This window comes from Penicillium longicatenatum (genome assembly GCF_028827895.1).
Source record: "Penicillium longicatenatum strain IBT 33135 chromosome Unknown contig_11_segment0_segment0, whole genome shotgun sequence".
Classification (NCBI taxonomy): Eukaryota; Fungi; Ascomycota; class Eurotiomycetes; order Eurotiales; family Aspergillaceae; genus Penicillium; species Penicillium longicatenatum.
The window spans coordinates 1,176,762-1,202,336 of record NW_026643117.1 but is presented as its reverse complement, the minus strand read 5'-3'; the positions used below and the strand labels follow the sequence as shown (position 1 = coordinate 1,202,336).

The 25,575-nt window shown below is 50.4% G+C and overlaps 8 protein-coding genes across 8 annotated transcripts; 4 read left to right on the top strand and 4 right to left on the bottom strand.

Annotated features, from left to right (window-relative positions):
- Positions 1-311: 311 nt before the first annotated feature.
- On the top strand, positions 312-1,769 carry utr2 (putative cell wall glucanase (Utr2); the record flags this gene model as incomplete). Its single annotated transcript, XM_057110856.1, has 3 exons — positions 312-476; positions 529-966; positions 1,033-1,769. Exons 1-3 carry the CDS (start codon positions 371-373, stop codon positions 1,767-1,769), a joined length of 1,281 nt encoding a protein of 426 aa, XP_056978082.1. The 5' UTR covers positions 312-370.
- Positions 1,770-6,348: 4,579 nt separating this feature from the next.
- On the top strand, positions 6,349-6,687 carry N7484_000434 (uncharacterized protein; the record flags this gene model as incomplete). Its single annotated transcript, XM_057110855.1, has 1 exon — positions 6,349-6,687. One exon carries the CDS (start codon positions 6,349-6,351, stop codon positions 6,685-6,687), a length of 339 nt encoding a protein of 112 aa, XP_056978081.1.
- Positions 6,688-7,081: 394 nt separating this feature from the next.
- Positions 7,082-8,956, bottom strand: N7484_000433 (alkaline phosphatase; the record flags this gene model as incomplete). Its single annotated transcript, XM_057110854.1, has 2 exons — positions 7,082-7,377; positions 7,429-8,956. The coding sequence occupies 2 exons, from the start codon at positions 8,954-8,956 to the stop codon at positions 7,082-7,084; spliced, it is 1,824 nt and encodes a 607-aa protein (XP_056978080.1).
- Positions 8,957-9,239: 283 nt separating this feature from the next.
- On the bottom strand, positions 9,240-10,070 carry N7484_000432 (Mth938-like domain-containing protein; the record flags this gene model as incomplete). The annotated part of the gene is made up of 2 exons (XM_057110853.1): positions 9,240-9,439; positions 9,572-10,070. 2 exons carry the CDS (start codon positions 10,068-10,070, stop codon positions 9,240-9,242), a joined length of 699 nt encoding a protein of 232 aa, XP_056978079.1.
- A 587-nt stretch (positions 10,071-10,657) lies between these two features.
- Positions 10,658-13,570, bottom strand: hmt1 (putative vacuolar ABC heavy metal transporter (Hmt1); the record flags this gene model as incomplete). The annotated part of the gene is made up of 3 exons (XM_057110852.1): positions 10,658-11,921; positions 11,975-13,119; positions 13,226-13,570. 3 exons carry the CDS (start codon positions 13,568-13,570, stop codon positions 10,658-10,660), a joined length of 2,754 nt encoding a protein of 917 aa, XP_056978078.1.
- A 1,600-nt stretch (positions 13,571-15,170) lies between these two features.
- Positions 15,171-19,317, top strand: N7484_000430 (WD repeat protein; the record flags this gene model as incomplete). Its single annotated transcript, XM_057110851.1, has 2 exons — positions 15,171-15,346; positions 15,528-19,317. 2 exons carry the CDS (start codon positions 15,171-15,173, stop codon positions 19,315-19,317), a joined length of 3,966 nt encoding a protein of 1,321 aa, XP_056978077.1.
- A 183-nt stretch (positions 19,318-19,500) lies between these two features.
- Positions 19,501-21,067, bottom strand: N7484_000429 (uncharacterized protein; the record flags this gene model as incomplete). Its single annotated transcript, XM_057110850.1, has 2 exons — positions 19,501-20,063; positions 20,200-21,067. The coding sequence occupies 2 exons, from the start codon at positions 21,065-21,067 to the stop codon at positions 19,501-19,503; spliced, it is 1,431 nt and encodes a 476-aa protein (XP_056978076.1).
- Positions 21,068-23,622: 2,555 nt separating this feature from the next.
- N7484_000428 (transcriptional regulator family: Forkhead) lies at positions 23,623-25,082 on the top strand (the record flags this gene model as incomplete). The annotated part of the gene is made up of 2 exons (XM_057110849.1): positions 23,623-24,450; positions 24,534-25,082. 2 exons carry the CDS (start codon positions 23,623-23,625, stop codon positions 25,080-25,082), a joined length of 1,377 nt encoding a protein of 458 aa, XP_056978075.1.
- Positions 25,083-25,575: the final 493 nt, after the last annotated feature.

The window sequence follows — 25,575 nt, the reverse complement described above, 5'->3', positions numbered from 1 at the left end:
GGTAATTTACCCTGTATTTGGGGTATTCAAATACAGGGTGCGAGTCCCTTTCTCAGGGAAAAGTGGAGCCCAATGTCTTATCAAAGGGTCTTTTCTCCAGTTAAACCTGCCCAATCCGGTTTAGATCCGCCATTAATTCCAAGGATTGTTTATGTAGTTTCTTGGGTTGAACTCTACTGTAATATATGGGATGACTTCCCCGTTTTCTCTCCTCTTCAACCCAACGCCCACGACACACTCGTTTTCTAATTTCTAATTCCACAGTTCGCTCGTTTGTCTGTGGCCTTTTTTCACCAATTCCTCCCTTTTCTTGTACATTCCGTTGGCTTGATTATTTGATTCCCCCCACTCCCGTACATAATCTGACACAATGGTCCGTTTCGTGACTGCTCTCCTGGCCCTGTCGGCAACCGCTTTGGCGACCACCACGTGCAGCTCCAGCAGCCAGTGTCCCGAAGACAAGCCCTGCTGCTCCCGTGAGTGTTCCATCCCGACCAGCAAATGTGAAAAAACCACTGACCTTCTCAGAATATGGCGAGTGCGGCACCGGCGCATACTGCCTCGGTGGTTGCGACCCCCAGGCCTCCTACTCTATCGACGCATGCGCTCCCATGCCCGTTTGTGAGAGCAAGAGCTACACCTGGGACAACCTCGATAACTCCATCCTCAACACCAAGTACCTGGGCAATGCCAGCGCCGCCGATTGGACCTACAGCGGTTACCCCAAGATCGAGAACAACTCCCTTCTCATGACCATGCCCAAAGAGTCTGTCGGAACTCTTTTCGCCAACAACCACTACGTCTGGTACGGCAAGGTCTCCGGTCGGATTAAGTCCAGCCGTGGCAAGGGTGTCGTTACCGCTTTCATCCTGCTCTCCGATGTCAAGGACGAGATCGATTACGAGTGGGTCGGTGCCGACCTCACTGCCGTGCAGACCAACTACTACTGGCAGGGTGTCCTTGATTGTAAGTGGCGACGCGCTTGAACTCAAACCCGAAATTTCGTTGGGACAACACTAACCAATATTACAGGGCACAACAGCGCCAACGCTTCCGTGAGCGGCGAGGATACCTTCGATGACTGGCACACCTACGAAATCGACTGGCAGCCCGATCAGCTCCAGTGGATCATCGACGGAACCGTGATGCGCACCCTCAAGAAGTCTGATACCTACAACTCGACCTCCAAGCAATACCAGTACCCCCAGACCCCCTCCCGCCTGCAGATGTCCCTCTGGCCCGCCGGTCAGTCCAGCAACGCCGCCGGTACTATCGCCTGGGCTGGTGGTGAGATTGACTGGGACAGCGAGGATATCAAGGATACTGGTTACTACTACGCTGCCATCAGCAATGTCGATGTGACCTGCTACTCCACTCCCGATGGAGTCACCACCACCGGCAACAACTCCTACGTCTACACCTCCAGCGACGCTATGCAGGCCGATGTCGAGGTCACCGGTAACTCCACTGTTCTCGGCTCTCTCGGTGCCACTGGTCTGGACATGACTCTCGGCGCTGGCTCCAGCTCCACCGCTACCAGCAGCAGCAACAGCACTGACAGCATCCCTACCAACTCCTCTGGTGGCTCTGGTCAGCAGGGTCAGAGCACTGGAACTAGCTCGAACTCGGATACCACCGCTTCAACCACCTCCAGCTCTTTCAGCCAAGGTACCACCAGCAACAGCGGTGCTGCCAACCAGAACGAGCGCGTTCTGCACGGCTCCTTCTTTGCCGTCCTGGTCGCCGTCGTCGCTCTCGTTGCGCTGTAAATGTGTGGCATTCGGTTGGCGTCCAACCAGTTTATTGATGTATCTTATTTTTCACTCTTCTCGAGTACATTTTTCAACCCTATTATTTTCTGGACTTTCTCTGAACAACTTGAACAAATCCAACCTAATGAAGACTCTCGCTCTTTGAGATTCTGCTTTTCAATGTCATCGGCACATGTCGTTTTTGTTTCTTATACCTCTTAGCGTTTCATTTCTTACTCTATTGAGAATTTTTCGTTCATTCTTTCTTTCACTTGGTATATCTGATCTTTGTTATAACGTTTGTTCATGGCAATCATGGAATGCGTTTGGTAATATACGGTACCATGGAATGGATAATAAGCACGCTTTGTTAGGATCTTTAGTTTTCAAAATTTTCTACTATGATTTATTCCACTACACCAATCCCCGACCCACTATCTCGCCATGCATGCTTTCATTTAAGCTTGCGGCTCGTATTGAATAGCTTATCTGGCTTGTTCAAGCCACATCCTTATATCCACGTGGGACTGGATTTGGAATAGGGAATGTACTTTTGAAATTTAGGTGGATAGTCACCAAGGGGTCGGGTATGTGGGTAACTATTTTTGTACGTTTACGTATAACTTCATTGGTTGAAACATCTGTGGATATAACAACCTTTGGTCTTTTGTCTTAGATTACTGGTCTAATCCCCCCTTGAAGAGCTTTGGAAGGAAGGTATTCCAAGAATATCACGGAATGATACGGAGGCAACTCGGATATATATAGATCTTAGGCCGGGCGTTGCAAAATGAGCTATAACATATCTGCCCAGTACCTAGCCAAAAGTCTTGCATATATATATATATATTTATTTTAGGTATAGTGGTATAGGGACTCAAGTAGGATATTAAACAGGAACCAATTCTTATATAATTCCAACCAAACCCAGCGGGGCTTCCTATAGCGCGGCTTCGTGGAGGACAAATTGGGATAGAAGGCGTTTCTGGTCACAAGCTGTCGTCCGGGTTTGTCCAGAGACAGGAATAGGCAGAGCTAGAAACATGTGATGAGACTTCCAGTTTTCAGGAACTAACTCCGATCAATGGGGAAGTCTGTCTTTAAGTTGCAGGCATCGGACGAACTCCTGATAAGGTTTATGATTCTGTAACAGCCTCATGTGGGTCCCAAACAGGGGTTTAACGGTAGCTACTGCATATTCTGAAACAATCTAGGTGGGCTCTACTACTATAGTCTTCTCACTACTCTCTATCATGCGCTTCGCTCGGGTTCTATTTAGCTAAAATATATTATTTGGTTGAGGGGTGTCATGGCAAGTGAAGTTGAAACATTAGGACGTATTCTGGAACTTGACTTAGATAACAAACCGCAAGGAAAAAGAAGAGAAGAGGTAAAAGGAGGAACATCAGGGTTCGCCCTCGGGAAATGATTGCCCCTTCACGTTTCTGAGACATACCACACGCCACTATGCATCTCCCTGTATTCGTCTGTCTGTGGCTATAAACATGGCTCTGCACCTCGAGCAAACGGTTGATGGGGTATATTTCCAGAGGGTGCAGCAAATCAACGCCCGGCCCTATATCTCAAGATCGGCCACGCTGACTACGAACTAGATCAGTTTCAACCCCGAAGATTCATAGCAATTAACGAACAATATCAATAGCACGAGTTTAGTAATGTGTTCTAACAAGAGTTCATAAAAAACGACCCCACACTTGGCATATCCCATTCAGTCACACTGCATGAGGGTCCAGCCTCAATCTCAACCTACTGCATAATTAAAGCGGCACAGACTGAGCTGAGCATACTGATCGACATGTAGTGGTACATTCTACTGGCTTGATTGGCCATTGTCATTAGCTGCGGCTGTATGCAATCCAAACAGTCACGAACCGCTACTATACGTTGGTCGCCGAGGCGGAGCCGGTAGAACAATCCGTCATCATCGTGTGGTCTTTCAAGCACTATCAGCGGCTAAAAGAGCCACATTTTCAATAAGCGACCAAAAAGAAACACCTGTCTCGCCATGATTTCATACAATTTGAGTGGTGTATTACGAAATCTCTCACCGACGCCTCCAACCACCCCTCCAACCACCCTTTATGAGAGCCCAAAGGCCAGAAGTGCCGCAACAATGCCGACCCACTTCACCATCCGATTGGACCTCCTGGAACGTCTACTCCGGCATTGACGGAGACTGAAAGCCCTCGACGGCATGTCGGCACCGTTACAGGGGAGGACTCGTCTGACCAAAAAGATAAGGCCTCAGCAAGGAGATCGCGATGTCTCATTCTCGGGGTGGAAGCTGGAGCTTTTGGCATTTTTGCATTCCTTACTGCACTCGCAGCCATGATGGCTACAATGTACCCTCACCAGGGCAAACCTCTCCCATAATGGCCCTTTCGAGTGTCTGTCAATACATTACTGGCCATCTGTGGGGAAGTGATGAAGGCAGCCAAGATCAATTTCGTTGGATATTGCGTCGCCCGGCTTCAGTGGTCATGGTTCTTGTCTAAAAGAGTTCTTATCGACATTTTTCGACTTACAGATCTATCTCACGGAGATCCCCTGGAGCACTCCGCTGGCTCTAGTGGAATCATATCTAAGAGCCGTTGATCACCCTGCCTCTGTCACCTTCGAACCGTTCGTATAGCTGATAAACGGGTTATTGCGCTATTGATTGTCGCGCAGGTTCCCTCACTACCAAGCCAGGCGTGTACCATAGTTGGCATCGCACGGTCGGCATGTTCCCGTGGTAGATATGATAGTGGTCTTTCCGGAGCGACCCTAAGTTATACCTGATCTACACAATCGAAGCCCCGGCTACCGTGTGAAGACGACGATGTTAGTCACTACCCCATATACCATGACGATATCGGAGAGAAATCAGAATTAATGAAAACAAATCAATACAAAGATATAACATGTACCACAAATCAGTACTATTGAACCAGCCGGGATATCAAGCGTGATTTTATACATCTTGTAGCTAGACTGTGCTTCCACTCTCATGCCTTATCCAATAATATTGCCACATTCCTTCTTATTAGTCGACAATGAATAACGTGAATGGCATCCCAAAATCTCATGTTAACCTACCTCTTGCGTGAATGGAACATACATCAAATTTCTTTCAACAATCATGTCGCCTACTTCACACCCACTATAGGTTTACATCTTCCCAACCTTTAATGTTGACTATGAATATCTTCCAACCTCCAACTTTCTTCCTCTTCTCTCTTTCTCTCTAATACGTCTTCTCCCCATACAAAATTGCAAAACTTTCCTCGAAATAACTCCTAAAGCGCATTTCGGTCTGAAGCCAAGGCGTGGGTGAACCACTTCTCATACGGAGAAACCTTCCAATATTCATCAGAGGTGAGGGCGAGTTGCTGCTCTCTATCGCTGAAAAGACTTGCCACTTCATAAAGTCTGGCTGAGTTTTGAACCACTCTCCGCTCAAAAAGGTATCATAAGCCCAACAATCGATTGTTTTTTGAGACTCAGTGTCCGTATTCGTGTCATCCTCCATTATTATTATATTCGCTGCCTAACAACACCTTGGTCATCACTTCAGGTCTCTTCAGAATCTGCAACAACATTCAGTCAAGGAACCATACAGAAGCAGTCACCATACTCCATCTATACAACATTTAGAAGCGAGTGAAGCCACCTACCTTTATTGAGCCCGGACAGTGCTGTCAATGCATGGGAAGGAGACTTCGCGCTCGTGGTGACAAAAAGGTGGCGATTATTTTCTGTGATCATCGAATACAGAATACACGATTCAGAGATTCTTGATTGTCAGTCAAGGCTCTGTATCGAAATATACAGCTGTTGGATTTAAGTACAGACAGGAGCTATAACAGGCGGGAATCACTATCAAGCTCTTAGACTTCCCGACCGAGACCCTCGTCTTCCCATGATGTGTCGATACAAAGGAATTTGGTACTATGAGTGCCAGCACGTCCGGTTCCACCTCAGCACGCTATGTCAAGACCTGCTTGATCAGATGTCCCGCATCGAAGACTCTATAGGACAGGCCAGCCACTGTGAGAGTCCACAGAGTTGCTTGCCCCGTGTGTTGATGAGAGATGGGGCGATTGTAATGGAGGCACGGGAAGATGATGGAGGTGCAACGAACGTTAATCAATGGGTGACCGACTTGGCCGAGCAATGTCCTTCATGTTCCATGTGTGTCAGTATAAAGCAAGATAGCGAGTCTTCATGCGAATAAGCGGATGGAAATAGAAATAATTATTGATCGCTTTTTTATCTTGTCTTGTTTGATATGCAGCATAGATATGCCAAGTCGTGTGCGCTTAGTCGTCAGTCTCTATTTTGATGAACCACTTCGCCTTAATTCCCTCACGGTGATCTTACAATAATCCTCCTCTTCATCCCCTTTCCTACTGCGCCATCGATGTCGATATCAAAACTATCTCCAACGTCCGATCTAACAAAATCAAGCGACAAGAAGCAATCCGTATGCACCCCCTCCCCCTCAAACGAGATTCAACGCACCTGCCCACAACAAACGCCGCAAAACCTAACCACCATAACATATCAAGTTCCCATTGACTCTCAATAGGCAAACATGTGCATGTACGAAGCATGCTACCACACCATCTGCAACCACTACACATTCAAACTGCATCTATTTTGCAAGACCATAAAGCAACAACTGGACCGCATCAACAACCCGGCTGACCGTGATATCCACGCTATCCCCTGCAAGCCACTGTACTCCTGCCGGCCTACGGTCTTGAGAATCGACAGCGGAAACATCATCGACAATGTTGCTGAGCATGCCATTGCCGGGACTAGAGAGAGGTGGAATACGAATGTTGTTGCGTGGACTAATACACTGTTTTGTGAGGCTTGTTGGGAGGAGTGGAGGATCCCGGAGATTGAGTGGGATTCGAACTTGATTTGAGGATGCGTGCTGAGAGGCGGAGATACCGAAGGATCAAGGCGTTTTGGTGTTTTATCATGAAGGGTTGACCTCGGTTTCGTATTTGATATTACAGTGATCCATGGAGTTCAATTGATACTACCAACAACTCGGATCTTCGCCTTTAAGTGGACGCAAACCTGTTAGAATCCTCGAGCCAGGACCTTGCGGGTACTAGCTGCGTACTACACTCAAGGTTCCATTCAGTCAAGGTAATTCTACAGTTCATACTTCATGGGATTCAGATGTCAATGAATTGATGATGGTCATATTGTGTTTTCGGAGCATTACCCCATGCCCATAACTCCATGATCACAATCTAAATCTGAAAGAGCAATTGAAAAATACCGAAAAGAAAGAATGCAAATATTCACAGCTAGTGGAGTCCGCCACAGCCACAGTCCTCCAGGGATCGCTTCTTGAAGTCTCCGTGGTAAGTATCGAAACCCACAGTCTGGATATCTGAGCCTAGCGGATCTCCCATCCAGTGGAAGTCTTGAGCGGAGACTTCGTCTGCACTCCAGGAGGCTGAGGAGCGGAGGCGTTTGGTTATATCGTTGACGTCGACGTCAAGGTACTTGGCGAGGAAAGTGCCCACTTCGGTGTTTTCGTGGTTACCTACCAAGGGCCAGGCGCCCTTCGTGGAAGATGCGTAGATGTTGACATCGACAGCTGTGGTTCATTAGTATGAAAGAGTGCGATCATGTGTAGGTGTTGACGTACCTGAATGTCCGTGGGTGGACCATCCAATCTGCGCACGGCGACTAATCATATCTGCAAAGACGTAGTTTGCCGAAACTCCGCTCGGGGGGTTGAGAATAGCATCCAACTCCGTGTCAGAGGCATCAGTGATACCCAAGTACTTCTTCAAGAGGGTATCACGAATGTATGACTTCTTCTCCGACTCTGTTGCCTCCTTTCCGGCTCCGGAGGTGTACTCCTGCAGCTTGGATCCTGTGTACTCGGCAGAGTGGCTGGCATTCGCCAGGACACCGGGGTACCAGAGGTAATCCGGGTAAGTCTGATGGAGCTGTCTGGCAGCCGCCAGACCACCGGTCTCGTGATCAGATGTGCTCACAAGTACTCCAGGGGTGGAGTCCTTCTCCAAGAATTCCACGACGGCCGCGAAGGCCTTGTCATAGGCTAGCACCTCGTGGACCTGGGCAGCGGGATCATTACCGTGGCCAGCGTGGTCTATGCGCGAACCTTCTATCATCAAGAAGAAACCCTGCTCACTGTCGCGGGTCGCCTCGCTCAAAGCAGTCAGTGCAGTGCGAGCCATCTCCTCCAAAGACGGGTACACGTCATTCTGCGTGCGGCGGTCGATTTCGTAAGGAATATCGGTATCAGCAAAGAGACCCAACAGCGGTAACTTGACCTGGGTGCCACCATTCAACGCGTCGAATCCAGCTCGATCATTCACATGGTTGAACCCATTCTTGGTAGCAACCTCCCTGATGTCCCGATCGTCGCTTCGGCAGCTACCACTGGTCGTGTTGGGCAAGAAGTGACATCTTCCACCGCCCATCATAAGATCAACGACCCGACCCAATGGGTTCTCCCCAACTTCTTGTTCCGCAATGCTGTCCTCGTATTGACGCAGGTTGGCATGGGATGCAAAGCACGCCGGCGTGGCATCTGTCAGACGTGTCGTAACAACCAGTCCGGTTTTGTATCCCGCCAATGCAGCAGCCTCCAAAACAGTTCCACAAGGTGTATGGTCTGGGAGTACCGAGATAGCTCCATTGTAGCTCTTGAAGCCGCACGAGAACGCGGTCGCTCCCGCCGCCGAATCCGTCACCAGGCTGGAACTGGATCGTGTCCGAGATGTGCCGATATGGTGCTGGTCTAAGATCAGGGTGTTATCAATCGGTAGGCCCTCTGTGTGCTGTCTGAAGCTTCGAGTCATCGACAAACTGGTGGGGCCCATGCCGTCTGACACCATGAAGATCAGGTTCCGTTTGCCGGATGGCTTTCCACCCGGCCCCCATGTGTCCTTCGTTGTGTGGTTTGGTTTCGACGCTTCGTGTTGGTAGACGACTCCGAGGATGACCACGAGGATGGTGGCGATTATGGCCCAGGCGAGTAATCCGATCTCCTTCCAGAAGATCCAGCCCCGCCTTTCGGGGTGACGGCGGCGCGATTGTTGACCCGTTAGGAGGGCGTCATCTTCCTCAGCTTGGAAGGATTGGTCATCGGAAAAGGTGACAGGGGGCGCCAAGAGTGGCTCCTCCCGTGGAATAGCTGCCATGGTTGAGGTAGACCAAAAGACCAGAGAAACTCAGTTGAGCAGCTCTGGTGTGAAGCTCCCTAATCTACGATGATTGTGTGGGGCTAGGGATGGGTGGAGCTTGAGCTGACCAGCCAATCCTCCTATGAGAGATGTCATCCAAAACCCGTGGGTGCCTTGATAACGGCTCACATGACCTCCCTTTCAAACATGGGGTTTACTCAATCGTGGAACATGGACATGTAGATGTAGAATACTTTCTCATGAGCGGAGGCTGTTCTTATATGTACATTGTGGATTCCCCTCATGACCTCCCCTTCCACGAGATCGGGATCATCGCAGCCGCAATCTCCGTCACACCGCGCTCAGTAGCCAACAGGTTAAACTGTGCCGCCGCATTGCGCGTATCCTGAATATCTACACGAATACCCAGAGAATTAATTTGACGTTTCGTTTCAGGCGATAAAGGATGAATCGAGGCACCAAGACCAAGAATGAGCATATCTGACCGAAATTAGCTTCGAGTTCCATGTGAAGGTTTACGTCATGCATAATTCCGTAACAGATGACCACGATGCGGAGTTGTCCATCTGACTAGAGCTGAAAACCTTAGGGCAAAATTAGATAGTCACGTACCAGGTCGCGGCCAAACAACGCTCAACAACCCGAAAGCCTCCTCACTCAACTCAAACTGGCCCTTGGCGTTGATCATACTAGCCTTGGCCTCACGCTCATTCTCGAATTTCCCCTCGGATACCTTCCACGGCTTCCAGGAAAATGCCTCTCCACCAACAAGCATCATACCAGACCCACCAGTAATCTTCAGACCGCTGTTGAGATGGAATCCCGAATCGAGACAGGCGTCAATGGCGGTGGTAGGCGCCTCGACACCGCCCAATACGTTCAACGCGTTGAAGTCGGTTTGGGTACTTTCATCTGACTGTGGGCCTCGGTCATGGCTGGCGGGCTTGTGGGTGTGAGAACGGGGGACCATGCGAGTGGGTCGGACGGCGGTGCTGGAGTTGCGATGGGATGGGATGGGTGTGGCGGAGAGACGGGGGAGGACGGGGATGGGGCGCGGGTTGGAAAGCGTGGTGCGCAATGCGCGGAGGAGCTGTGAGGATGGGATATGCATTGTAGATAATGTTATTTGGATGTTGTTTTGATAGATGGTAGTGTAGGCCGGTGGTTGAAGGGATTTTTATCGATCGGTTGAAGCTAACAAGCTCGGTCCGTGGTCCGGGGTCCGGGTCTTGGCGAACGCTTTAATCTAGTGCCTGGGATATGTGCATACAAGACAAGGTCGAAAACTAACAGAGATAGAAAAATGGAATTGAATGTCCTTTGTATTAATATACCGCCTTTGGTGGCCCTAGTGATTAATCTAGTTTTTATTTCCAGGTAACCCACCCGTGCCCGTACTGCACCTCCATATGAAACAAGGACAAAAACGATGTCATACGCGTCATGATGCTCCCAAACGCCAAAAGTAACGCAGTTATCAAAGGAAGTCCCGAAATCATCAAAATCAAAAACGCAATGAGGCCACACTTCTCATGCTATTCCCTGTCTCTGGTCAACATTACTGTATTGTTTTGTTTCCCGTTGGCCAAAAGGAACGTCAAGAGTGTATGCACATATGGGAAGATTGGACACGGGTGAGGGTGAAGATGGGGGAGAATGAGGTACTGAAATGCCTGTACAAGTCGTTCTGCGTGGAATTTATTTGGCTGGACGGGGAGTGCCGGTGCCATTGCGGTCCTCGTCTGATTGACTAGAGCTGTCATCGCTGTTAGTGGCAGCGTTGCGGAGGCGCTCCGCTCGGTCTTGAAGAACCTGAGCCTCGGCTGCAGCCTTCTGGGCCCGAATCTGCTTTCGCCACATGCCGGCGTAGCGACCCTTCATGGCAAGAAGCTCCTCGTGGGTACCACTCTCGGCGACTTGACCATTGTGCAACACCAAAATGCGGTCTGCGGTGGTTATAGTGCTGAGTCGGTGAGCAATCACGAGCATCGTGCGGCCATGAGAAAGAGTCGAAAGAGCTCCTTGGATGTGCTCCTCTGTATCAGTATCGAGCGCAGCCGTGGCTTCATCCAATAGGATAATACGAGGATTCTTGATGATAGTGCGAGCAATAGCCACGCGTTGCTTCTCACCGCCACTTAAACGCAGACCACGCTCTCCAACCTTGGTATTGTAGCCATCAGGGAATCCCATGATCTTGTCATGAATGCTGGCAGCCCGGCAAGCTTCGTACACCTGTTCATCAGTAGCGTCCTGGTTGGCATATTTCAGGTTGTACATCAAAGTCTCGTTGAAAAGTACAGTATCCTGTGGCACAACGCCAATGTGCTTGCGCAGAGAGTCAATGGTGACGTCTTGCACGTCATGGCCATCGATCCGAAGACAACCCTTCTCGGCATTGTAAAACCGGAAGAGAAGTCGAAAAACCGTGGACTTGCCTCCACCTGACTCTCCGACTAAAGCGGTGGTGGTACCAGGTTCGCAGTGGAACGTGAGACCATTCAACGCGGGCTTCCGAGAGTCGTACGCAAATTCAACGTTCTGAAAGCGAATATCGCCCTTGCACATAGCCAACGGTACCGCACGAGGGCTATCGACCACAGTCGGCTGCTCGCGGAACAGTTCCAGCATACGCTCTGCATTGATGAGCGCAGACTGTATAGAGCGGTAAAAGGTGCCGAAAAAGTTCAGGGGACCTTGAAGTTGGGCCATGTAGGTCAACAATGACACAAACTTACTGACAGGACGCTGGCCAGTGGAGACCTGGAAAGCGCAGATGAAGCAAGTCGTCAACAGACCCATCATGAAGACGGTATTCTGGCAAGTATTGAGGAGAGTCAGAGAAAAGAGAACGTGGTACTCGGCCTTTTGGAAGGTGCCGACAGCATCACGGTAACGGTCGAATTCGTACTGCTCCGCATTAAAGTACTTAACTGTCTCGTATGAGACCATGGAGTCGTTCCTAGAGAATTCGAGATTAGTATAACTTTCACGAATGCGGTGGACGACACCTACTTGACAGCATCTTCTTGTCGCGAGGCATTGACCATCTGTCTCCTGATCTCTGCCCGCCACTGGGCCATACGGATGGTCACATAAAGATATCCAAAGGTCGAGATACCCACCACAAGGGCGTAGTATACATCAAAAGCAACCAGGAAATAACCAACCGCGATCCCCAGATCAATTAACATGGGGACGACCTGGAAGGTGACCTGCTCCAAAAATGTGTTGATCGAGCTACCCTTGCTCAGTGCCGAAAGCACTTCACCAGTCTTCTTACCCAAGTGGAAGTCCAAGCTGAGGCCATGCACATGCTCAAAGGCAGCTGTGGAAAGCTCCATGTAAGAGTACTGACTCACGGGAATCCAGAGACTAGAACGCAGAGAGCCTAGTAAACCTTGGCCTCCCTGTAGCCATCTATACACGACATACATGAAGATCTCAAACCAGGGAACACGGAACTGGCCCTCGTCTCCAGCCAGAGCCTTCGTGACCGCTCCGACCTGAATGGGCACCAAAACATTGACGATCCGTTGGAGGACGAGCAGAATGAAACAAGCCACAACCGTGATCTGAAGCCGGCGGGACTTGGAGGGCCACAAGTAAGGGAAAAACAGCGAGTAGCCACTCAGATATTCCCACCAGCTAGTCGAGGGGATCGTTGTCGGACGTACCCACTTGTCTTGCGGTTTCGCACCCTCGGGGTGTCCATTTCCATTTGTTGCGCCATATGCATGACCATTGCCATTGCCATTGGCCGCACCATTTTCAGCACTAGACGAGTCTAACAAGCCTGTTGACTCGGTGGCACCTCCATTTGTGCGTCCAGAGTTCTTGCCATGCTGCTTACGGCTAATTGACTTGCTGATGTAGAGGACGACCAACGCGAACAGGATGAGGACCCGGATGGCATTCGATGTCACCTCCAAGGACTCCCAAGGTGTAATGCTTCGGCGAATCCGACCACCCTCAGGGTCTCCAACGACGGGTTCATGGTGGACCGAGGTATAAATGAACATAGAAGTGCTAAGAATAACTAATTCGATCGGGATGGCAACCGACCAGCAGACGAATTGAGCGAGTGTCGGAGATGGGTTGGTATCGAGTAATGTCATGAGTAAGACCGCGTAAACGAAGAAAGAGCCGACGATGTAGACCTGCGATGGTTAGCATATCTTTCTTTTTTGCCTTTTTTTTTTTGCTTTTGATTTTTCAAGCCGTCTGCGGCAATTTTGGAGCTGGGAATTCCCCCGTAGGACGTACCACCACCGATTGTCCACGCCACCAATGTTCGGACCTTGCAACCATCACATGGACGATGTAGATCGTCGCATCCGCGAGGAAGGTCAGAAGCACGGCTACTGAGAGCCAGTTGAAGACCTGCTTGGTGCTCTTGGAGAACCCCTGCGTTTTATCGATGCCGGAACTGCGCGATCGTTGCGGAAGCTGGCGTCCTCCCGGCCCCATGCGTGGAGAGTCAGCTTGTTTCGATTTCCTGGCGGTCGACACGGTGTTGGCAACGAATGCCACGACAAAGAGAACGAAGAGGAAGCACGGATAACATGTTCGCAGGTAGTCCAGCAGCTCAAGAGCTGCGTGGGGATCCATGATGCCTCTTCCCCCACGAATAACCCAGATCAAGAAACGGAAACGAGAGTTGTTGATTCAGGCGATTTCCATGACACAGCGAAGTGTTGGAGGAGGAGGAACGGGTTCGGATCGGAAATGGGTAGAAGGGATCGACGCGAGGAATGATCGCGGCCGCACGCGGGGATTATGCGTGCTTGCTTTTGGGTCCACGAGGCCAGATCGGAGGAAAATCTTAACCTTTTCGTATCAACGTTTGTAGATTTGGAATTTTTGCTTTTCTGAGGCTTTCTCTCTTTTGCCAGTGCCAGGGCGAGAGAGTTTTTTTTTAGGCTTTTTTGCCTGGGGATTTATTGGTTTTGGCTGCTTGCACGCAGAAACCTTAGGCAAACCCGAGAACCCACAGGTGGCAAAAAGCCGAAAATCAGTGGGGGGGGGGAAGTGGGCAAGAGATGAGAAATCAGGGCAACTCTCCTCCAAAGAGAACTTGATCTCTCCGACAATTGGAATGACGGTGAAGATGCAGCTAACGCAGACTCCACCGGAGGTTGTGGGCTCAGGTCGCTCAACTTCATCCGTTGCTTCTCTATATATATCCGGGCCCGAGGAGACAATTGTTTGCATCCAGACTGAACCACAACTTCGGAACCTTTTGCCAGGTGGATGAAGTTGCAAATCAGATGTGTGCCCGATGGTCCAGGTTAGAATGGATCAAACTGTGCAGGGGTTGGTACCAGTCGAGAGTCCCTAACAATCTATCCAGATGGACGTCTCAATGAGGGGGAAATGGGGGGACTATAGCAAAGGGAAAAGGAAAGTGATAAACATGAGAAATAAGAGGAAAAATCAGAACATAACATGATCAAAGAATTCTTTATATCTCCAGGTACTTTCGTACTTACATCTGGCGATCAGATGGCAATCTAGCAGGAAGTACCACGATTAGATCAGCCTAGACTACGGTCTAGATGATTCCAAGGCTTGATGTATCAAATTTAGCTTTCAACACCCTCAGCGCTGGCATGATATTGGATTGGAGATGTTTCCATCGTCACTCGATGACGTTGTTAGTTCTATTTCCATCCCTCTCTCTTCATAGAATCCATTGGCCATCCGGTTCCCCGAGTAGAGCTTGTTGAGGTGTGTCTTGATCCATCTCCAAGTGAGACATTCCTCGAGTCCTTCTGTTATTTTTGACTTTCCTCTTCCCACTGCCCAAACATCAACATCACCTATCATGCCCATAGTTCCCGGAGAGTCCGGGGAGCCCTGCAGTGGGACGATTTTCAAATCTGATCTCTCTTGTTGTGTGTTGGCGGTGTCAGACCGCTCTTGACAAGTGTGCCTTAGGGTACAGTACCTATATTCCCACCAATAATATAGCCCTCCGGTAATCAACTGGACGGTACTTGGTGCTGTACGTCTTGTCGGGTTAAGCTAAATCCTTCGCGATAGTTGTGATACGTAGCTGGGGATCAAGGGTTCCCCCACTTCCCCCCTTCACCGCTTTGCACCTCAAATCACACCTCCGAAACCCCCATACCTGAAACCACCCGATAAACTTCGCTTTGGTCAACTGGTCGTGTGCCCTCGCCCCAGCAATGGACGTGTGATAGAAGTCATGTCTGACCTGTCAGGGTCACGCTACCCCGTGCCCCCCCCTCCGCCACCTCCACAACGGTACTCGCGCGCTGCCAACGCGCTTGCCCGATTCGCGCCGTTCTTCTCCGGGTCGAGGCCCCCCAGTCCGCAGAATAATCGGGTCGATGGTCCCCGGCCGATCAGGTCCAAATCACTGTACGTTGCCAATCATCTACACCGCTGCTTATTGTGCGTTTGATTTGCTTGAAAAGTTGGGCACACTCTGGCTACTTGATACCTTGGACCCCCCCCTACCTACTTACTGCATCCCCGTTCCCTCGTGTTCAAAATGTTGAGATCTCAAGATCGAACCAATCCTGATCCCACGATATAATAGTCCTGGAGAACCACAGACGGTCACACACCGCACTGGTATCCCTATTGTTACTCTCGACATCTCCCCACAGCAAACCCATGCCGTGATCGGGGGTAAAGATATCCTCAAGACCATCCGAGTCTCGCCTGACCATTCATCGGAGGAATTTAATATTCGCAATGCAGTGGTGAGCTATGCATCTACCCACCATGATGCGGGCGTGTCCATGCCACACAAGGACCAGTTGAACGTAAAGGATGTAAAGTGGTCACATGGCAATTACGACCGAATAATCGCCACGGCTGTAGCCAATGGTCGGATTGTCGTTTACGACCTGCAGCGGCCCGGCCTCCAATTATGTCGCTTCCAGGGCCACAATCGTCAGGTTCACAGGCTCGCGTTCAACCCTCACCTTGCCTCTTGGCTGCTGTCCGGCAGCCAAGATGGGACCATCCGCATGTGGGATCTTCGATCGGCCTCTACGAATCGCGGCCTTTCCACGTGCGGCAGCAAGCATGTGTACCAGGGCAATAGCGACGCTATCCGGGACGTTCGGTGGTCCCCCAGCGATGGCGTCGTGTTTGCGACCGCCTCGGACAGCGGCGCCATTCAGATGTGGGACTCGCGAAAGACCAACGCCCCGCTGATGCGTATTGCGGCTCATGATCGTCCGTGTTTCGCTGTCGACTGGCACCCAGACGGAAAGCACATTGTCAGCGGAGGCACAGACCGACAGGTCAAGGTCTGGGATTTCTCCTCATCTGCAGAGCGACGGCAGAAACCTACGTTCCAGTTCCGAACCCCCCAGCCCGTAACCAACGTTCGCTGGCGCCCTCCGTCGTGGGTCGGTGATTCTCCTGGGTCGGGAGAATGGCAGTCCTCCCAAGTCGTCACCGCCTATGACAAAGAAGACCCGCGGATTCATCTCTGGGACCTTCGTCGGCCTCATGTCCCATTCCGAGAATTTGATCGATATGACTCCCCTGCAAGTGACCTGCTTTGGCATTCAAAGGACCTATTATGGACTGTCGGTGAGGTCGGAGCGTTTACTCAGACCGATCTTCGCTATGCACCCACGGTGGTCACTCGGCGGCCGACATGCTCGGTCGCCTGGAGTCCTAATGGCGCGTTCGTGGCGTTTGGCCAAAAGCGTCTTCGACGTCGAGCCCACGGTGCCAACGCTCCTCAATTTCTTCAGGTTGAGGAGGATGTGGCTAGCAACGGAGAGCGGTCGTTGAGCCAAAGTCCGGCAGATGACATGCTCGATGAAGAGGTCCTAGCTTCCTCACTTCGGCATCCACAGACCAAGGCAACCGTCCCCCGCCCTTCAAAGTCCCTGGGAAGCACACCACCAGGGGCCGTGGAAAGCGTTCCTATCTTGCCCTTGGACCAAGCTTTGACCAAGATTACCACGCCAGGTCCCGATCAGCTGGGAGCAATTGGACGCATCCCTGGGGTCACAAATGAAGAATCAGTATTTCGATATTTGGCCCGCCACTATTCACCTTTGATGATCGACTATGATCGCCAACAAAACCATGTCGATGTACTCAACTCCTTGATGAACTCACTCGACCAGAATGCTGAGAGCGCGGATGATGTGTCTCTTATCAAGCTAGCTCAGACTTGGCGCATCGTGAAATTTGCCATTACGCAAGAGCTCCAGCGCAGGTCGCGGGAGCAGCTGCCAGGCAAAGGCGGTGTAAAGGGGAAGTCCTCCAAAGATGGCCTTTTGGGCGATAAGCCACGAACAGTCGATGAGAATCGTCAAGGGAAGGTGAAAAGTCGCTTGTTCAAAGGGGTCATGGAGACGGAAGGTCAGAAAACTCATGGGACAGAGGCGGAGAGCACATCGAACATGACTACGCCCCTAGCACGACCATTACCTGACTCCCCACAGATGGACTCTTGGAGTAGCGATTCCCAAATCCCTTCTTTGGATGAGAACGCCATTGATATTGACCCCCTGCCACCGTCAGTGTTGAGTTCGCATAACGGCTGGAGCCTGCCAGACCATGATAATCGCCTCACTGCTCCCTCGCCCTTGCCGGAAGGCCAGTCGGTATCGAGCGAAGATGTATATTCTTCAACGGGTGTCTTATTTGATCGTCCTGTATTGGATCCGGATAATGAGCAGCGATCTGCGCCCAGAGCAATTGCTGGGAGAGTAGACTGGCGTACTCGCAACCGTCCAGACTTTCCTCGTGAAGCTTCAGAGGACGATTATGATCAACAAATGGAGGACAAGCGGGCCGCCATTCGAGATTATAAGCAATTCCCCAAGAAAGTGCTAACGCTGGATGGTCCATTGGAGTCCAATCGTCCTCCTGCGCCCGAGGGATATCTTCGACATGACTCGTCAGAGAGTTTTCCCATGTTCTCCGCATCCGATAGTTCACACCCTTCAAAGTCTATCGGAGCCTCATATTCGTCCAATCATCGATTTCCAGACCGGCGACTGTCCGATGCTGGCCAGGCCGGGTCATATGGGGGCCGGTCTGCTGTGTCAGCTAGAAGAGGGTCTAATCTGGAACCGCCACCAGAAGAGCTGGATGAAGACCTTGGATTTGATGAGTCCGCCATAGAAGCAGATCAAGTTCATCTTCAACGACCTTCCAGTCCTCCTGTCTTGTTGACTGAATCAACCCCACTTGAACGGCCAGACTCGATAGACCAATTCCAGTCTTCGAACCATTCGGTGTCTGTGGACATCTCGGCTTATCCAACAATGGCAGGATTCTACGAAGATCTCTCCCAGGTCAAAATTCCTCTACCTGCGGATACAGCCGAACCAAAGCCGTGGAGCATTGAATCCATTCTGAAGGAGGCTGTTCGATACTACCACAGCAACAACAGTTCTGTCGATATTCAGACTGCAGCACATCTACTTCAGAAACTTCACGTCCTCTTCCAAGACTGTGAACAGATCCTTCCCTATGAGGAGTGTGAAATGATCTTCAAGACCTACAATGAATATCTCATCCGGCATTCCATGGACTTGGAGGCTGCTGAGCTCCGTCTATCCTGCGTGCCAACTTACCCCGCTGTCTACGACTACGCCCAAGTAGACACCTACATCAACGTATTCTGCTACACTTGCCAAAAACCCTACGAAAATCCCAAGCGTGACAACACTCGTTGCTACCGTTGCAGTACTCCACAGGCACCATGCTCAATCTGCATGAGCATTGACCCGCCCGCTGAGTGGGTCGCTGCACAAAGAGACCAAGCTACCTCGTTTGGTACCACAAGTCCCAATTCAGAATCCGAAACCACCTCACACTCCTCAGTCCCAACAGAGGCGGCCCCAAACTCCGAGATAGACCAATTTGATTCATTTGCTGCACCCAGACCCAAGGGCTCTTCCCTCTGGACCTGGTGCCAAAGCTGCGGCCACGGCGGGCACGTTGCCTGTATCACAACCTGGCTGAACGACGTCTCCATCAGCGAAGGTGGCTGTGCCACACCCGGCTGCTCCCACGACTGCGGCCCAGGTCCGCGGCGTGACTCCAACCGCAGTGTATTACTTGCCGAATCGAAACGACGCGACTCTGCCAGCCGCACTTCTGGCGTTGGTCTTGTGAAACGTGATCCGTGGACAAAGGGCGAAAGTAAAGCTGTTGAGAAAGTTCGTGGTATGCTTGGTGCTGCTGGTGCTGTTGCTACTACTGGTGGAAATGTCTCTACTACCTCTTCGGGACAGACTGTTGCTTCTGGAGCTGTTTCACCTAAGAAGGTGCGACTGGTTACACCGGGTGAGCAGGTGCGGAGAGGACCCTCTAATAGACCCAATATTGCGCCTTCAGATTAATGACAAGCTTCCATTTTTTTAATTCAGCCTTGGGGTCTGCTAAGACATGTATGATATGCACTTTAATATTGTTTTCAGCGAGCTTTGTTTGATTGATTCCCCCAATGGTCATTGACATTTACATTCATATTCAATTTTGCTATTATATGGCCTACCACGCATAGATCAAGTAGACTAAGCGACTTAAAATCTCCGCTTTTTCTTTGGAGCTTTACTCTTCTCCTCAAGCTGCCGTTTCAACTCTTCCCGTTTCCGAATCGTTTTTTGTTCCTCCGTCTCCTCCGGAACAGTCTCAGCGCTCTTTTTCTCTCGACTTGGGATCTGAGACTCTTCCTTCAATCCTGTCGCCACTACTCCAGCAGGATCATCTAGATCGGGAGATTCATTAGATCGTTCCTGTGTGCGCTCTGGAGCAGCAGTAGCAGGCTTTGACGAGGCTTCGGGGGACTTGTTTTTAGCTTTCCCCCCTATCGTGCCGAGTTTGCCACCTTTGGGTTTCTGTTTCTGTGGTGTTGGCATGGGTGATTGTGCTCGAGGCGGAGATGGAGGAGGAGGAGTTGGTGAAGGCTGTTTTTCCTTTTTCCTGCCTCCAATCAAACCCAGACGACCTTTAACTTTGGTTTTCTTGGGCGATTCTTTGGTCTCGGGTTTTGGTGTGGGTTTTGTTGGTGTGGGCGTACGCTGTGGTGCATCAGCCTCCGGCTCTGAATTCGATGCCGTAGCTTCGCCGGCGCCTATATCTGGGACTGTATTTGATGATTGATCTTGACCTTTTTTTGATTTGGTCGGCGAGGGAGCGCTGAGCTTTTCCCTTTGAGCTTTTATCCGAGGGGGGAGTCTCTTGTTGTTGGAAGTCATCGTCATCACTGGCTGTTGAATTACCATCTTGATCCAGATCTAGGTCTCGATCCTGCTGAGAGCCTTGAATCGATTCATCCCGCGATAAGGTTTCTTCCGGTGTCGTGGTTCTCTTTCCAGATTGAGATGAGGCCTCGGATCTTTTTGGTAGATCCTCCCACCACTTGTCCTCTGGTGCACGGAATTCTTCAGCACTGCTATACCCCCCAAGCTCGTGTAGGATGTTCGCAGCCAAGCCTGAGCTTTCGGCGCCAGACTCACGGAGCCAAGCCGACTCATCAAACGGTGCGAGGCCTTTGACGAATTTTCCCGCGTCGGTCCTTGTACTACCCTTCTTCGTGCGCAACCCAGCAGCACCAGGGAAAACAGTTCCCAGATCAACACCCAATCCCTCAAACCTGTCAAGCAGTTTCCCGAGAGCCCAGTCCTTCTGTTTCAGCTGGTTCAAGAGAATGCGTTGCCGCGATTCCCAGCCCGCTTCATCCTTCAACAGCGGGAGAAGTAAGTGATTCGCCAAAGAGGATGAGCTCTCTTTCGATAGATGAAGCGTCCATATTAACGGCCGCAGCGGAGCGGGTAGTTTAGAATGTGTACTCAGTTCGAGCGAATCTTCAGATCCACTTCTAAGTGTTGCGCTGCCGCCTTCACCTCGAAGCGCTTCGCCGAGCTTGGCCAAGAGTACATCAAGCTGCTCTTGATCCTCGCTCGGATCGATCGTTGCGTTATTTTCTTCTGCGCGGGCCAGGATCTCTCTATGTGATAGCTTTTCTGTCCAGATGGAGGTGAGATCCGTGACGTAGAGCGCGTAGCCTTGATGAGTCCATGTATAGTGGAATAGAAGCGGGGGTGAGCTTGTCTGCTGTAAACTTAGTATATGCCATGTGGCAGACATGGTTGGGGTGAGTTCTTAATTCGTGAGGTTATGGAGTGTTGTTGACCGGGGAAGCTGGGGCGGAGATTAGCTGAGCCGCAATGAACTCTGTCCCGCACCGCGATTTGACTTTCCACCTCGCGACTGATGCTACTTTTTGTTTTTCTATCGTTTTCTTGTGCTTTCTTGATGTGCCGGGTATGCGCTCTTCTCTTGGAACTTTTTTAACGTGCTTTAGGCTGATTTCACCGGTCGCTTCACCGGTCGCGATGTCCTTTTCTTGCGCCGACCCAGATCGATGCCCCGCGATAGCAGAGGCTGACCATCAAGACCGAGACTCGAGTCGCTGAACATGCGCGATCGGATACTGGGAATATAAGGATGGCTTGGGAGACTTGGAACTGTCAGGTGTGGACCTGGTGGCCTCGATTTAATTCTTCGAAGGATGCTTGGTCTTGTCTTTTCCCACCGACCAGTCATTTGCTCAGGCCATATGAACACAGCGCCCCGCAAGTATCTGAGTCAATCTAGGTACACGCCTTGTTCTATCTCTCCGCTGATTCAACTCGGAAACAATCAAACAACCGTGGAAGGACAGATGATTGAAAGCTCGAGCTCGAGTGAGCCGACCAAGATTCCTGGGAGAGACTGGAAGCTGGTTGTTGTGCCCATGGCCAGATCAATTAGGGACAACTGAACTTGAGTTGCATCGCAACCTCTCACTCGGGTTTCTCGCGAAGGCTACCAAGCTGGAAGCTCTGGAGGTTCTGGATGCCCGGAACCATGGATCATGGACCCATGGCGAGTCTGTGTCTCTGCAACAGGCGCCAGGTCCTTACCGTTGGAATTATGCGATAGCAATTATAGATAGCTAGTATACCATCACGATCGATCTGCCTCATGCCGATGGATTCCTACGATCAAGGCAACATGTCAGGATGAAACAGCAAGCGCCCCAGCAAGTACGTCTCGGAAGCCCCTCAACAACGTTTAGATGGCCATTATGAGAGCACTACCCACGACCAGAACAACCCGAACTCAGGTCGTGTAAGGTTACAAGTCAACGTCTTCTTGAGTTCATCGAGAATTCCGAAGCCCGTATTGTAGTGAAACCCCTAGCTATTCTCCATGTATTCAACCCGGAGGTATCGAGGCATCGAGCCCTCACTAATCTGGTGATACCAACGCCACTTGTCCAAGCCAGTAGCTTTAAACTTGTTCATAAAGAATGCCAGTAAAATCCTGATGACCAGTTGTCTCAGATCTATTAGTGGAAGTGACACCTGCGCAACGGCTCGGGATGTTGATATGTAATATGCAGGGAAATCGGGGTGTATTTTCCACGGTCATTCTGCCCAATTGTTCAGGAAGTAGAGGACTGATTGGACAGGAAACATTTCCCCCTTCTCATTGAAAGGGTCTTGATAGTCCATAAGCCCTTTGCAAGCTCGGTCCACGTGTGGAGCCCAATATCAAATGCTTAATCCGACTACTTGGGATTTTGGTCACTTTGTACTTATCTGGTGATGTTATTGTACAGGGCCCCCTAGCTCGGTAATCATGACTGGGGGGAGGGTTTTTTTGCGTACTTTTCGCTTTTGCTGACGGGGATCAGCACTCTTTTTCTTTTTCTATTCTGTCGTTCCTATTTTCCTGTTTCCTGTTCCCTGAGCCCTGTTTTCGGTTTTTCGGTTTTTTCCGATTTTTATTTCCATTTGTTTTCGCTTTCCTTTACGTTGTCTTTCCCCGGTGACACGACGCAAAGCATGCAGGAGGGACGTATTCCCGCTGGCTGGAGGCAGCCCAGCTAATGAAAATACCCGGACAAAACACCAATCCCCGAAGTGGCTTAGGGAGTTTCCAGAACAGCCCTTTCACCTATCACCGTCGTCTTCCGGAGGTCCGCGATCTACCTGCAGCCTTGAACGGTGGCCACGGGTCTATTGGGTGCTTCCAGCCACCAGGCCTTTCGCCCCCCACTTTCTGATTATTATTATTTTTTGTCCTGTAGTCCCCTCAGCTCCGTCTATCTTTGGTTGCCTTCAGTCCATACAGCCCTTCCAGTCCATCTAGGCTGGCCTATACAGGTGGTCCTATACCGGCTTCTTTAGTTTGATCGAAGTAATTCGTCCGTAACACCATTGGTGTGGAGCCGCGCGGAAGATAATTGGTCTAGGCATCCTAGGATGATAGTTCCACAACGCTTGGGGGGGGAATGGGTGTAGATGGCGCTAATAGTACCGTTTTTTCCTTACTGCCGCGTTCCCTAAAAACGGATCTGGCCCAGGCTGTTTGATCCGGGGATGCAGAGCGACGGTTTCCAGCAGATAGCATGTGCCCTATGTGCTGGCGGGAATTTGATGTATTTTTGCGAGAAATTCCATCCAGATGTGTAATTTTTCCCCCAGAGTTTACAGATCCAATTTGGGTTGTGCTAATGCCCCTACTTTTACTTGCTATGGCCCATTTCTGCTTCTCGAAGTGACTTTTTCTTTCAACTCTCCTCCTTCGATCCGGTTTAAGCTTCTCACTTCAGTTTCAAGCTAGAGCTTATCCCCCCTTTATTAGGCCGCAATATGGACCATTCAATGTCATCCTACCATTCGCACCTGGCTCAAATATCAACTGGCCAGCGGGAGTCCGAGTACCGTCTCCCGGCACAAACAGCCGATTTGATTCAAGATACCTTACGCCCATCTTACAATCCCTACCCATTCGTCAACTGGGCGGAATCTAGATCGGCCCTAGTATCGCAATCGATGTGTTCTCAAGATCTTGGGTATAGTAACCCTTGGGGTGCCACTATGTCGGGTTTCGGTGAACATCAACTTCATCCTAATCAGATGAGAGGTTTGCAGCCTGAACCAGTTTATACCTATCAGACGCCATCTTCAAGCTTTTCCATGGCCTCTGCACCAGTGATGGAACCACTGAGTCCGAGGATGGTTAAGTCTGACCCTGGTATGCCGTTTCATCAAGGGCACCAATTATCCCCTCAGTGGACGAGTCACGAACAAAACCTCAATTACCAATCTATGGAGCTGGAACAAGCCATGAAACTGGAAAATCCCGTCGGAATGATCCATTCTATACCTACTGCCCCACCATCCCCCATTTCAATCACCTCTCATCACTCCTCTCACTCCTCTGACGGTGTGCATTCAAACCCGATCAGCATCATGGCAGACAGCTCTTCCCCAAGAACCATCTCCGGAGACAGTGAGGAAGACCATCCTATCGATCCACCATACTCGCAACTGATCTACCAAGCCCTCAAAGAAAGCAAGGACCATCGACTCCAACTCCAAGACATCTACGCCTGGTTCGAGCAAAACACCAACAAATGCAAGGACCAAGGCAAAGGATGGCAAAACAGCATCCGACACAATCTTTCCATGAACGCCGTAAATAAACCCCCCGCTTTACGCAATTCCTTGTAACGCCAAGGTCATCATTTCCATTCAAAACTAACCAATGCGCCTCACAGGGATTCGAAGCCATCAAAACCGACGTCCCAGGCGGCAAGAGGGCCGTGAACTACTGGAGCCTTACCGCCCAAGCCATCTCAAAAGGCCGAGTAGAATCTACCACCCGGTACCGACGACCGAACTCCAGAAAGAGCCCGAATTCGGACAACGCGGCTCTCCAGGGCGTGTGCCAAAGCCAACGGGGCGTGAAAGTACAAAAAGGCTGGGACGAGACCCGCCTTAAACACCAAAAGCATCGCCCAACAAAGTCACCGTCCCAGTACGGCGTTCAGGGGGAGGCACAGCCTTTCCAGATGTCTCCCATGTCTACTTCCGAGATGCGGTACGCATGTCCCTTTGGTTACGACAAGGTGAATGGCTGCACGCCATCGTCGCATGGGAACAGCCCGATTTTCTGTGAGGGCCTGGAACCTGCGTCGAGCTGGGGACCAGTCGGGATGGAAAATTATGAGTGGTACGGACCCAATAATGGGGCCGTTACTGGGTCTGGGTCCGAGGACCAGTTGACTATGCATGGTTTTTCCGTAAAGGAGGAAAGGTGGGGATGAAAAGGGGAACTGGCAAGTGTCGCCGTGCGCTTGGGCAGCTGACATGCATATTCTTTTTTTTTCTTTTTCTCGCTTCTGTGTTTCTTTTGATTGGTACTTGTTTTTGATTATTTGATCTGTATTCCCTTGCTGTGGTTTTATGATTACTTTTCATGTCAACGAAGTCTAGCGTGGCCCTCATAAAATAGAGAGGCATGTTGCATTATTGCTGCATTGCGATTAGGGAAGCAAACTGGTGTTTAAAAGGCGAGGTGTCGTGAACTGTGCTGATCAGTTCATAACTTTTAAATCTTAAAGTTTTTTGCTTTTAGCTCTTTCCATTCCTCTACTCCGTATCTTCTGAGACCAGTGGACCAGTTCGAGTGTATCATAGGGGCTCTTGGCGCTGTTCATCCAAACCCATATTTTCAGTCGATCTATCATCACGTCAACAAGCTACTCATATATTCATTATGAGTGGCATTAGGAATCTGAATATCCTGCTTCTTGCAAG